General features: G+C 39.2%; 1 protein-coding gene across 1 annotated transcript; it reads left to right on the top strand.

Moving 5' to 3' along the window:
* Positions 1-652: 652 nt before the first annotated feature.
* Positions 653-6,872, top strand: LOC124862977 (26S proteasome non-ATPase regulatory subunit 4-like). Its single transcript, XM_047357202.1, has 10 exons — positions 653-767; positions 2,750-2,890; positions 2,971-3,085; positions 4,307-4,393; positions 4,643-4,711; positions 4,819-5,034; positions 5,121-5,229; positions 5,346-5,483; positions 6,312-6,367; positions 6,456-6,872. Exons 1-10 carry the CDS (start codon positions 742-744, stop codon positions 6,624-6,626), a joined length of 1,128 nt encoding a protein of 375 aa, XP_047213158.1. The 5' UTR covers positions 653-741; the 3' UTR covers positions 6,627-6,872.
* Positions 6,873-11,874: the final 5,002 nt, after the last annotated feature.

Consider the following 11,874-nt stretch of genomic DNA (forward strand, 5'->3'; position numbering starts at 1 on the left):
TTCGTTTTGTCTTCTACTGTTCCAGTTTCATCAAGTTTTTTAACAAACACACTGTAAACAGCAGAGATTCATTACGTTTTACACAAGCAGCTCTTTAGGAATCACAATGTTGCTGCAAAATTGCAACTTTACGTCAATCGAGTTGTTATTTTCAGAATGTGTCGTTAATGCACATAGTCAGCTTGGGAAAAATGTGTTTTTGTGATATGCTGTTTGTACCAAATAGCTGAAAGATACATTTTATTTTCTTTAAGTTGTCAGAGGCAACTCTAGACATAGGAGGAGGCCTCAGATTTCAGCTGTCAAAGTCATACAGTATTAAGCTTCATGACCAGTCAGTGATCCAGGCCTTCTACGGCTCTAACAACACCTTATTGATAGGGGAGTCATGTGAATGTACAACCATCACAAACAACTTCAAAGCTCGGAACTTCTCTCACTAGCTTTGAATGTAGACGGTCATTTGGGGGAAGAGCGAAAGATCTTTAACTACAAGAACTGAAGTCCATTTGTTTTATTTTTACATTTTTGGGATTTGCTTTTAGAATTAGCTACATTTAAAAGGCTTTCTCATTACTGTGTATATAACCATACACTGATCTGTATATAAGTTGTGAAATTCAACGTAATGCTAAATAACAAAACGTTTTACTGCAGTCACCTGAAGTAGGTAGCTTGGCAAGAACAACTTCATTACCCAGGAGCCATAGCGCTGACGTATGCGACGTAGTCGATTTCAAGATGGTGCTTGAAAGTACTATGGTCTGGTAAGAAATCTGAGATATGTGTATTAATTGAATAATTTAAATGCTGCCTTAGTTTGGATGAGGTTATAACATGAAAAATCAAATAAACAATTGTCCTAGTTGTTATTTTACTCATAAGTTTCGCGTTTACGTGCTTTGTTTAGGATTTTATGCCACCACTGAGTCACTCTTAGCCACTGCTAAATGCTACCGTTTTTATTTCAAATATGGTCTTTTTACAAGTTTCTTGTTTGGTAAAAATCTTTATGTATATTTTGCTTCTACCTGGCGCTTTCTGTAACCGAACTGTACAGTTCAGCTTGTTTCCGTCGTTGAAGGAAAACGCTTTTTTTTTTTTTTAATGAACGCGTTAGCCTTAGCTAGCTAACAAAACCAAAAGCCCCTGTCATTGTAATCAGAACATGTAATGCTGGACGTCCGGGACAAGTTTCTACCTTTATTCTGCCAAGCAGACAAGCATATTACTTTTCAACGGAAGCTGTATGCCGTGTGAAATTGGCAAAGATGTCCCTTTATTGTATACATTTGTTGCTTAAATACCAAATAATATCAGGAGTGACGCAATCTAAACTCGTATCTTCACGTTGATTAGTTTGCCCAAGATCTTCGCCCTACAATATTGAAATGACTACGTATGTGTTTTTTTTTATTATTATTTTCCTGTGGATAATTGAGCCAGTATTCTCATTAGAGATGCATTTAGAAGACAAAGGAAGAACCTGAAAATGGAGACTCGCTGTGACTGGATCTGACCCACTTGGGTGTTCACCTGGACTGGACGAACAGCAATAATGCATTTTACATATAGGTCAGAGAAACCCATACGATCCCAACGAGAGATGGCGACTGGTCTTTTATTATTTATTTATTATTGTCTTTTAAAAAAATGTTTATCGTCATGAGAATCGTTATTTATACTGACAATGATCAACTCAAGAAACGTGTATTCAATTTTTGTAGAACCTTTCTGGTGCTTATTGTGCTGCCTATTATACCTTTTAGGCATTCTTGTCTTTATGTGGTTACACAAGAATAAAAAAAGACATTATTAAGTTAATTAGTTGGGCTAGCTATTCAGGGAGTCAGCCTGCAATCTGGTGGCTGAACAGACCTGCCAATTGTTCTGTTTTTCACAACTGGAAATTTTCAAAACAACCAAATTTAGGAGAGGAAAAAGTTTAGCTGCCTTCTTTTAGCCAGCTGACCAACAGTGCTCATCAACGAGTGGGGGTGATGGAGGGCTGCATTACTCTGTGCCCCATGCTGCATCCATCAATCCATTTATCCAAGATTGGTTAGTGGCAGTAACAGGTCCACGATGGAAACCCAGACCACAGGTGAGGATTAAAGTTTATCAAGACTTTTGCTTTTTGGCACAGCTCTTCCTTCACCAGAACAGAACAGAGCAGCGCCGCGTTGCTGCCAACGAAGCCCCAATCTGTCTGTCCATCTCCCGATCCATTCTAACATCACTTGTGAACAAGATACTTAAACAACTCCTCTTGAGGCCGTAGCCTGAAGAGGCCAACAGAACCACATAATCTGCGAAAAGCAAAGTTGAGCTCCTGAGGTTCTCAAACCAGGCACCTTCCTCCAGGACTGTACCTTGAGATGCTTTCCAAGAACAGCACAAAAATGATTGGTCCCAAGGAGCAGCCGTAGCAGAGTCCAGCCTGCGCTGGGAAGAAGATTGTTCCAAGATAGCAGACACAGCTTTGGGCGTATGAGGATCGGATAGGATGGGAGCATCTAAGGATAAATCTCTTCATTACCTTTTAGACACTACTGGAGCCAAACCCAATCTCTACATTTTTCCCTTCACACCCTAATAAAATGTGTTGATGTTGATTTTTCTTTTGCTTTTAATTTCTCACTTATCTATGTGATGTTTTAATTACTCTGTAGCCATTACTCGCCTAATCTGTGAAATTTAAGGATATTTCTAACACAGTCCATGGTTTCATTTACTTTTTTCCCCTCAGTGTGGACAACAGTGAGTACATGCGAAATGGAGACTTTCTTCCTACCAGACTGCAGGCTCAGCAGGACGCAGTTAATATCGTTTGTCATTCCAAGACCCGCAGCAACCCTGAAAATAACGTGGGCCTCATCACTATGGCAAAGTGAGGAGGACTGTGCTTTACTTTGTGCACTGACATTTAAAACGTTCTCTTACAAAGCCGCTGTTCTGTCCCCCGTGCAGCAACTGTGAAGTGCTGACCACCCTGACTCCTGATACAGGGAGGATACTGTCCAAGCTACATGCTGTGCAGCCTCGAGGAAACATTAGTTTCTGCACTGGCATCCGGGTGGCACATGTGAGTCTATAATTGGTTTACTGGGCGGTGTTCCTATGGGAACCAGTCATGACTACATTTTTACTCTAGTATTGTAAAACCAGTACATGCTCTATATAGTTCAATGCCACTATAAGAAGTGAAATGGCTGTTCACTAAAGAGTTCAATTTGATGATTTGTATCTCCCTTTGGGAGGAGAACGCACGACACATAAAGCCTCTTTTCTCCTAATGCACTATGGGTATTTTCTGTTTATTTATTGCATTTGTGGTTTTCCTGTTTTATAATTAGAGATGCACCGATCTGGCTTACTGGCTAATACGGTTACACGACCCCAAAGAGCTGTAACACATACAAACTCATTTGTAATACAACAATTAAATTTAACAAATATTTAACCCTGAAGAAAAAAAATTGCCACTGATTCTTTTATGGAGGTAGTAGTTTTGAATCCAATAGAAATTGTAGGAATTATAGGAAAATCTTCATTTATGCACCAAACATCTCTACCTAAGCTGTATCTGATTTCTACTAAACTCAAAACAAAGCATTAAGGAACCTGCTGGTGATTGATGTGCAAACAGACAGAAAAAATGTTGTTTTTTTTGTTTGTTTTGATGCATTTAGTGAACAGGGACAAAATCGGATTCATCATTAATGGACCTGCTGATCACTGATCGGAGCCGATGATGGTAAAACCACTTGATTAGAGCAGGGGTTTCCAAAGCAGGGGTCAGGACCCACTGGGGGGGGGTCACAAGGCACCAAGTGGGGGGTCACCAGGTGATCTCAGAATGATGGTGATGTGACTGCTGAGGTGTACGGGGGGCCAGAAGGGACAAAATTAAACAAATATATACAGAAATAAATAAATATACCATGAAATGTGCCATTAGATAATGAAATTAAATATGAAATTAAATAATAAAATGTCATTTAAAAAAATAAATTCATTTAGAAATACACATACTTATTTCACTCTATTTTATAAATACATATCCAGTGTACAAATAACATACTTTTAGATGTTTGCCAGTCCCTGGCACAGTTATTTTGGGGGTCACAGGCTGATACGTTTGGGAACCCCTGGATTAGTGCTTCACTTGTTATGACATTTCAAAACACAGTAAAACTTTGTTGCAGTCGGTGCTTTTAGATTTGCTTCTGACACCTCAGTCAATAAGCTGAATTGGTCTCTTTTTGGCCTTTTGTTGAAGAGGTTTCTCTCTCTCTGTCTGCAGCTGGCGCTGAAGCACAGGCAGGGCAAGAACCACAAGATGCGAATTATTGCCTTTGTGGGCAGCCCGGTGGAGGACAACGAAAAAGAAGTGAGTTCAATCCTGATATAAACTTCTCAAGTTGATGTGTTATTAGTTGTTGAATGCATTTTGAACATAGATTGACTGAAGAACTTAAAAACCTGAGAGTTTAACAATGTAACCCAACAGGTTTAGGTTTGCTCTGCAGTGTCTCGTTGAGCAGGCATTTATTCTTGAGAATCTAGTGTACTTCTAAATCTATCAGGCTTTCAAGTCAAGTTTATTTATATAGATTGAAGTGGTTCCTTTTTCTTGTAGCTGGTCAAAATGGCAAAGCGTCTGAAAAAGGAAAAAGTCAGTGTGGACATCATTAACTTTGGCGAGGAGGTAATTTTAAAGCTTCACACTCAGGTTCTTCAGCCTCCTACATGCTGTGGTTCCTGTTGGCTCTGTTTGGATCAGTCGATCTTCCTGAATCATTCTGTCCCCTGCAGGAGATGAACACGGAGAAGCTGACAGCTTTCATCAATACACTTAATGGCAAAGAGGGAGCAGGCTCCCACCTGGTCACGGTACCTCCAGGGCCCAGTCTGGCAGATGCCTTGCTTTCCTCACCAATCCTGGCAGGGGAAGGAGGCGCCGTGTTGGGTCTCGGTGCCAGTGACTTTGAGTTTGGAGTGGATCCCAGTGCAGACCCGGAGCTGGCCCTGGTAGGAGACAATTCGAGAACTACACTAAAACATTTTTGAAGATGAATTGATAATCAGCCATTTTTAAAGTGTCTTGACTCTTGCAGGCTCTTCGTGTTTCCATGGAGGAACAGAGACAAAGACAGGAGGATGAGGCTCGCAGGGCTGCTGTTGCATCAGCGGCTGAAGCCAACATTTCCTCCCCTGTAGCAGACGGTGAGAAAACTCGCATAACGCTGAGATTCTATCATTTCTATCTGCTCATTTTCACTTAGAGGAACAGACGAACGTGAACGTGCAAATAATGCTGCATGTTTTCCTGTCTGCTCCAGAGTCCGAGGATGCCCTGTTGAAGATGTCAGTTTCACATGCAGACTCGGCTGCACCTGCTCTGCCAGACTTCAGCCGCATGACAGAGGAAGAACAGATCGCCTATGCTCTGCAGATGTCCATGCAGGGAGCAGGAGCAGGTTCAGAAATAGATTTTTGATTTCATAGATTTTCATAAAAAACATAACTTTCTGTTTTTTTTTCAGCCTTCATTTCTAAAACACAGTACCTGTATATGTCAACCGCAGTTCTGGCCAGAGGTTTACATACACTCATCTCAGGCATTATCCCTGATAACACAACATATAACTTAAGTGATTTGAAACACCAGACCTGGGTGGTGCACATCTTGGAATTTTAGTGTTCATTTTCTCTAATCCACACAGAGTCAGTATTATACCTACAGGCACAAATATAAACCCTGCTATTTGAATAAATGTGCCTTATAAAGTTACAGAATAATCACTCTTTTTATTATAAATGGTAGAGCTCATTTAAAAGGATTGAAGTCCTGTCACAATCTCTGTTTTTAAGTATATTCCTCAGAGTTGATATCAGGGTAATTCCAGAAACTTAACATCAAACGGCTTTATCCATTTCAAACCCAGTTCTGATGCATGTTTGGTACCGTTGTCTGTTGGATTAGCCATATGGGTCCAAGCTTGAATTATGCCAACTCTTATTGAGCTTATTGATGGCTACTGAAGCAGGTGGTCACAGTGCAACTTTCTTTTTTTTTCACAGTATAATAAATCTTTATTTTCCAAAGTCCACTCTGAAACAAATTGGTAAGACATTCATGGCCATAGTGAGAAGGTGGACATTTGTGACTGAGATTGTAAATTTCTGCTCCATTTATAGAACTATTTCTAGTACATACACCTGGTCAAAAGATCAAAATTCCTGCATCAGTCAATATCATATCTTTTTTGTTTTGCCCAATCTTTCTTTTTTTCCCCTCCCTGCAGAATTTGTCGCTGAGGAGATGGACACAGGTGCTGACATGGATTCCCGTGAGGCGAAGGTCAGACTGGGCAGCTTCAGTGTTAAATAAGATCCTCAATCTGTTTGGGAAAAGCACGTGGTAATAAGCTTGTTGTCTTTATCTCCAGGATGAAGAGGACTATGATGTAATGCAGGATCCAGAGTTCCTGCAAAGCGTTTTAGAGAACCTCCCTGGGGTCGACCCCAACAATGAGGCCATCCGAAACGCCATGGGCTCTCTGGCATCCCAAACAGGCTCCAAGTCTGACAGCAAGAAGGATGAGGAGAAAAAGAAATGAGTGTTCAGAGAGAAGAGATTATGATACTGTGTGACAAATAAAAGACAGAGAGTTGCTCTGCATGTTTTTCACAATTACTTTACACTTAACCTGAGCGTATGTTTTCTCTCTGTAAAATATAAACAGTCTTTGCCTGTTCTGTTTTAGGTCTGGTTTTCATCCCATTTTTTTCTGTTTATTTTTCTTTTTGTAATATACCTCCTCACTAATATAGACAGATTTCTTCAATAAATTTACAGAACAGAACATTGGAGCATCTCATGGTTACTTGAAGAACATGTCTGCTAAAAAGCAACTTTTCGGTCATATTTACGATTATCATGATTTAAAGTCTCACATGCTCTCTGAAATAGATTTTAGTATCAACTCAAATGATACAGTTAAAGAAAAAACATTTGAAATATTCTAGTTAAAATTTGTTCTAAAGGACTTTGAATAAACGTTCAGGTAATTAAAGGCAGAATCAGAGTAATTTCAAATATTGCCCCTGGAGAAATGAACCTCTACAGTTTTGGACATATTTGGACCTCTGCAGAGGAAGAGTGGTGGACATATTGGACAAAGGATGTTGAATATGCAGCTACCAATGAGCACAAATTACAAACAAGATTCATGGTTGTACTGAAGGAGGATTGACTGGGGTTTGGGTGAGATGGTTGCAGAAGACCTGCTCTGGTAACTCCTGTATGGGGCAGCGGATGTTTTTATAACTTTACAGATGTCAAAGGGAGTAAAAGTCCGTCCAGCTGACCAAATATATTCTTTGCACGCAGAGCATAGATCTTTAATATAGGTCTACAATATAATACATCGAAGCAGTTCTTTGTGAATGCCAAATTTCATACATGAATATTATGGCAAATGCAATTTAATGTAGAGTACAGCTCTCTGTGTAGACATGTAGGTCGGTTAAACGACATGAATATGCAGAACCTTTAATTGATTTTCTGTTCGACTATCAATGTATAAACTCCAATATTACTTTATAATTTCAAAAACACTATAGAAATAACATTATGACCTGAAAAACAAACTGCAGCTTTGTACATTGATAAAATTGATATGTAATGATATGTGAAACTCACAGGGGGTCAATTATTGCTGCCTTAATTTTTCAGAGTTGTTGATTGAAGTATCGTCAGTGACAGGCCAAAATCTGTGATTGATCGTGTTGCTTTAGAATCAGTATTTTCAAAATATTTCAAAACAAAAGAAAAATTGTTGGAAGGTTTAGGGATAGGAACTTTTCTGCAAAGTTAAAAAATTGCAATGATGCAAGAAAATCATAGATAGCAATAGATACAAAGTACTACTAATAATAATAATAATGACGTACAACTGATACTACTAATAATTTAACGAAACTACTACTACCCACTGCGCCTAGAATCGCCTAAACGTCGACGGTCGTCCAGACCTCTTAATTTGGGTAAATTTTCCAAAACAGTGTTTTTTCACTCTTCTATTTAAGTATTATGTATGTTTGATTTTCAAACACACTTTCTTATCCTCTTAGAAGTCATGGTTCATTACTTCTCTCAATTAATTAACTATATTAATCATGTGCTGACCTCATGGCCTGCATGTTCACTTTAATACCAGTATGCGTCAACCAACAGAATGAATTAAGCATACTCAAAATAACACTTGAAACAGGAAATTAATCTATAAAAACAAACATCTGTCCTAACAGCTCCAGTAATAATGGTGAATAGTAGAAAACTAGAAAAACTGGCACTGTAAAATAACAACTTCATCATAATGTCAATGTTGTTTTACAGAAAGAAAAAAAAGATTAATCTCGCCTTCCTTCTTGCGTTGGTAACATCTGATAACTTCACTTTGACGCTGACTGATGAACAACAATGTCCTGGAACATACAAAACCGACATGAAACTAAAAACAAGTCAGAGACCGATGATTATCACTCAGAATCAGCTTTATTATAACCTTGCAAGGGACAACAGTTTTACAGCATTAGACATGTACTCAGGAGGGCTGCCGAATCATTCTAACTAGAAAAAGCAAGCAGTCCTCTCTATGAGAACTGCAACAGCTCAAGGTAAACCCTTTGAGATTCACTCACAGATAAGGGACCGAGGTGAAACCTGTTGTAATTCATTCCCAGATATGCTGACAACTGAATTTGACCTTGTATAGTGTAGCAAAAAAGAACCAAAGAGTATTAAGCGATGCAAAATAATTCAGATGAAAGAAAAAGGTGAAAGTACAACTGCATTATACCAGCGAACCCAAGGATCATTCTCTCTCGGCACAAGAGGCTTTCCCCTACATACAGGTCCTTCTCAAAATATTAGCATATTGTGATAAAGTTCATCATTTTCCATAATGTCATGATGAAAATTTAACATTCATATATTTTAGATTCATTGCACACTAACTGAAATATTTCAGGTCTTTTATTGTCTTAATACGGATGATTTTGGCATACAGCTCATGAAAACCCAAAATTCCTATCTCACAAAATTAGCATATCATTAAAAGGGTCTCTAAACGAGCTATGAACCTAATCATCTGAATCAACGAGTTAACTCTAAAACACCTGCAAAAGATTCCTGAGGCCTTTAAAACTCCCAGCCTGGTTCATCACTCAAAACCCCAATCATGGGTAAGACTGCCGACCTGACTGCTGTCCAGAAGGCCACCATTGACACGCTCAAGCAAGAGGGTAAGACACAGAAAGACATTTCTGAACGAATAGGCTGTTCCCAGAGTGCTGTATCAAGGCACCTCAGTGGGAAGTCTGTGGGAAGGAAAAAGTGTGGCAGAAAACGCTGCACAACGAGAAGAGGTGACCGGACCCTGAGGAAGATTGTGGAGAAGGGCCGATTCCAGACCTTGGGGGACCTGCGGAAGCAGTGGACTGATTCTGGAGTAGAAACATCCAGAGCCACCATGCACAGGCGTGTGCAGGAAATGGGCTACAGGTGCCGCATTCCCCAGGTCAAGCCACTTTTGAACCAGAAACAGCGGCAGAAGCGCCTGACCTGGGCTACAGAGAAGCAGCACTGGACTGTTGCTCAGTGGTCCAAAGCACTTTTTTCGGATGAAAGCAAATTCTGCATGTCATTCGGAAATCAAGGTACCAGAGTCTGGAGGAAGACTGGGGAGAAGGAAATGCCAAAATGCCAGAAGTCCAGTGTCAAGTACCCACAGTCAGTGATGGTCTGAGGTGCCGTGTCAGCTGCTGGTGTTGGTCCACTGTGTTTTATCAAGGGCAGGGTCAATGCAGCTAGCTATCAGGAGATTTTGGAGCACTTCATGCTTCCATCTGCTGAAAAGCTTTATGGAGATGAAGATTTCATTTTTCAGCACGACCTGGCACCTGCTCACAGTGCCAAAACCACTGGTAAATGGTTTACTGACCATGGTATCACTGTGCTCAATTGGCCTGCCAACTCTCCTGACCTGAACCCCATAGAGAATCTGTGGGATATTGTGAAGAGAACGTTGAGAGACTCAAGACCCAACACTCTGGATGAGCTAAAGGCCGCTATCGAAGCATCCTGGGCCTCCATAAGACCTCAGCAGTGCCACAGGCTGATTGCCTCCATGCCACGCCGCATTGAAGCAGTCATTTCTGCAAAAGGATTCCTGACCAAGTATTGAGTGCATAACTGTACATGATTATTTGAAGGTTGACGTTTTTTGTATTAAAAACACTTTTCTTTTATTGGTCGGATGAAATATGCTAATTTTGTGAGATAGGAATTTTGGGTTTTCATGAGCTGTATGCCAAAATCATCCATATTAAGACAATAAAAGACCTGTAATATTTCAGTTAGTGTGCAATGAATCTAAAATATATGAATGTTAAATTTTCATCATGACATTATGGAAAATAATGAACTTTATCACAATATGCTAATATTTTGAGAAGGACCTGTATTTACCTCTTTAGAAAGATTGGTTTAGAACCAGCTCTCACCAGTAAAACCCAAAGGATTATTAATGTTATCTGTATCATTGTAATGTTGCCCAGAGATTTTTAGATTTCTCAGAAGGATTGTAGTTTTTCTGTCTGTCTCTGTGATTATTTTCTTTGTGATTGTATTGTAATTGTATGTACAGCACTTTGAGTGTCTCGTTACTGAAAAGCGCTATATAAATAAACTTACCTTACCTTACTGGGTGTCAACATTTCCCTTCCTTGAGGACCATTAGAACACTCCACAAGACCAGACAAGTCTAAAAAAATTTTATTGAGTCTGTAACTACTGTCTTGTAAGTAAATAAATTATTACCAAACTGGACTGTGAGCAACACTATGTCCTGAATAGAGTTTTGAAATTGTTGGTGCAATGGAAAGTGAATACTCACTGGACACTTTCCTATGGAGACATCCTGCAGAAGTGGAGAGTGCTTCCATAACGTCAGCTGAGGTTTGATTTAGAGTGGCTGAAACACATGAATCAGCCTGTAATTACTTTAATGTGGTACCAAATTAATAATTTCCATAATTTGGTCTAAATGATTGGATTTGTCTTGCTTTCTGGCTGTTATTCATTGCAACTTGCTTGAATGGAGTAACTTTGTGTAGTGCGATGGTTGGATGTAAAGGTGCGCTAAAAGCCAGGTGCTCTAAAAATGTTAAATATTTGGTTTTATGTTAGAAAAAAGAAGAAGTAAAAGTAAGCTTTTTAATTAATTGCTGAACTGATGTGGAACAGAAAAAAACTGCAGAGTAAATACAAAGAAAACAGTAAAGTTAGGTAAATTACAGTAAAAGCATTAGAATGAATTTCTAAAACAGGATCGCAAAATTAGCTTGACTCCTTTTACAAGAGTAAATGAATCAATAAATAAAGAACTAGGTAGAGAACTTAACCCCCCAATGCTACACCTAAAGTTACGCCCTTGGCTACCTCCTTATTTTATAAAGGTAGGACATTCTGATGAGGGTTTCAGTGCATCAACTAGCTTTATATATTAAACAGGTAGGATATTCCGATGGAGACTTTGTTTGGGTGGAAATTACAAAAATAAAGTCGAAATATTACAAGAATAAAGTCATAATGAATAAATCAAGTCGTAACTTTACGAGAATAAAGTCGTAACATTAAAAAAAGTCTTCCACAAAACAATTTCCTCCAAGTCCGTGTGGTTCTTTTTTCAAAACAGACAGTTGTTTGCACAATCGTTTCAAAGTCCTGATACTGTGCATAACTGCAAAGTCATTTCAGAAGGTGCATAGGGTTTCAGTTATCATTATTTTTGTAACAAATAG

The sequence above is a fragment of the Girardinichthys multiradiatus genome, chromosome 3, assembly GCF_021462225.1.
Source record: "Girardinichthys multiradiatus isolate DD_20200921_A chromosome 3, DD_fGirMul_XY1, whole genome shotgun sequence".
NCBI lineage: Eukaryota > Metazoa > Chordata > Actinopteri > Cyprinodontiformes > Goodeidae > Girardinichthys > Girardinichthys multiradiatus.

Coding starts and splice junctions, on each gene's coding strand:
- LOC124862977 (XM_047357202.1), top strand. CDS start 742: ATGGTGCTTGAAAGTACTATGGTCTG. Junction 2,891..2,970: donor GGCCTCATCACTATGGCAAA/GTGAGGAGGACT, acceptor TCCCCCGTGCAG/CAACTGTGAAGTGCTGACCA. Junction 5,230..5,345: donor TTCCTCCCCTGTAGCAGACG/GTGAGAAAACTC, acceptor TGTCTGCTCCAG/AGTCCGAGGATGCCCTGTTG.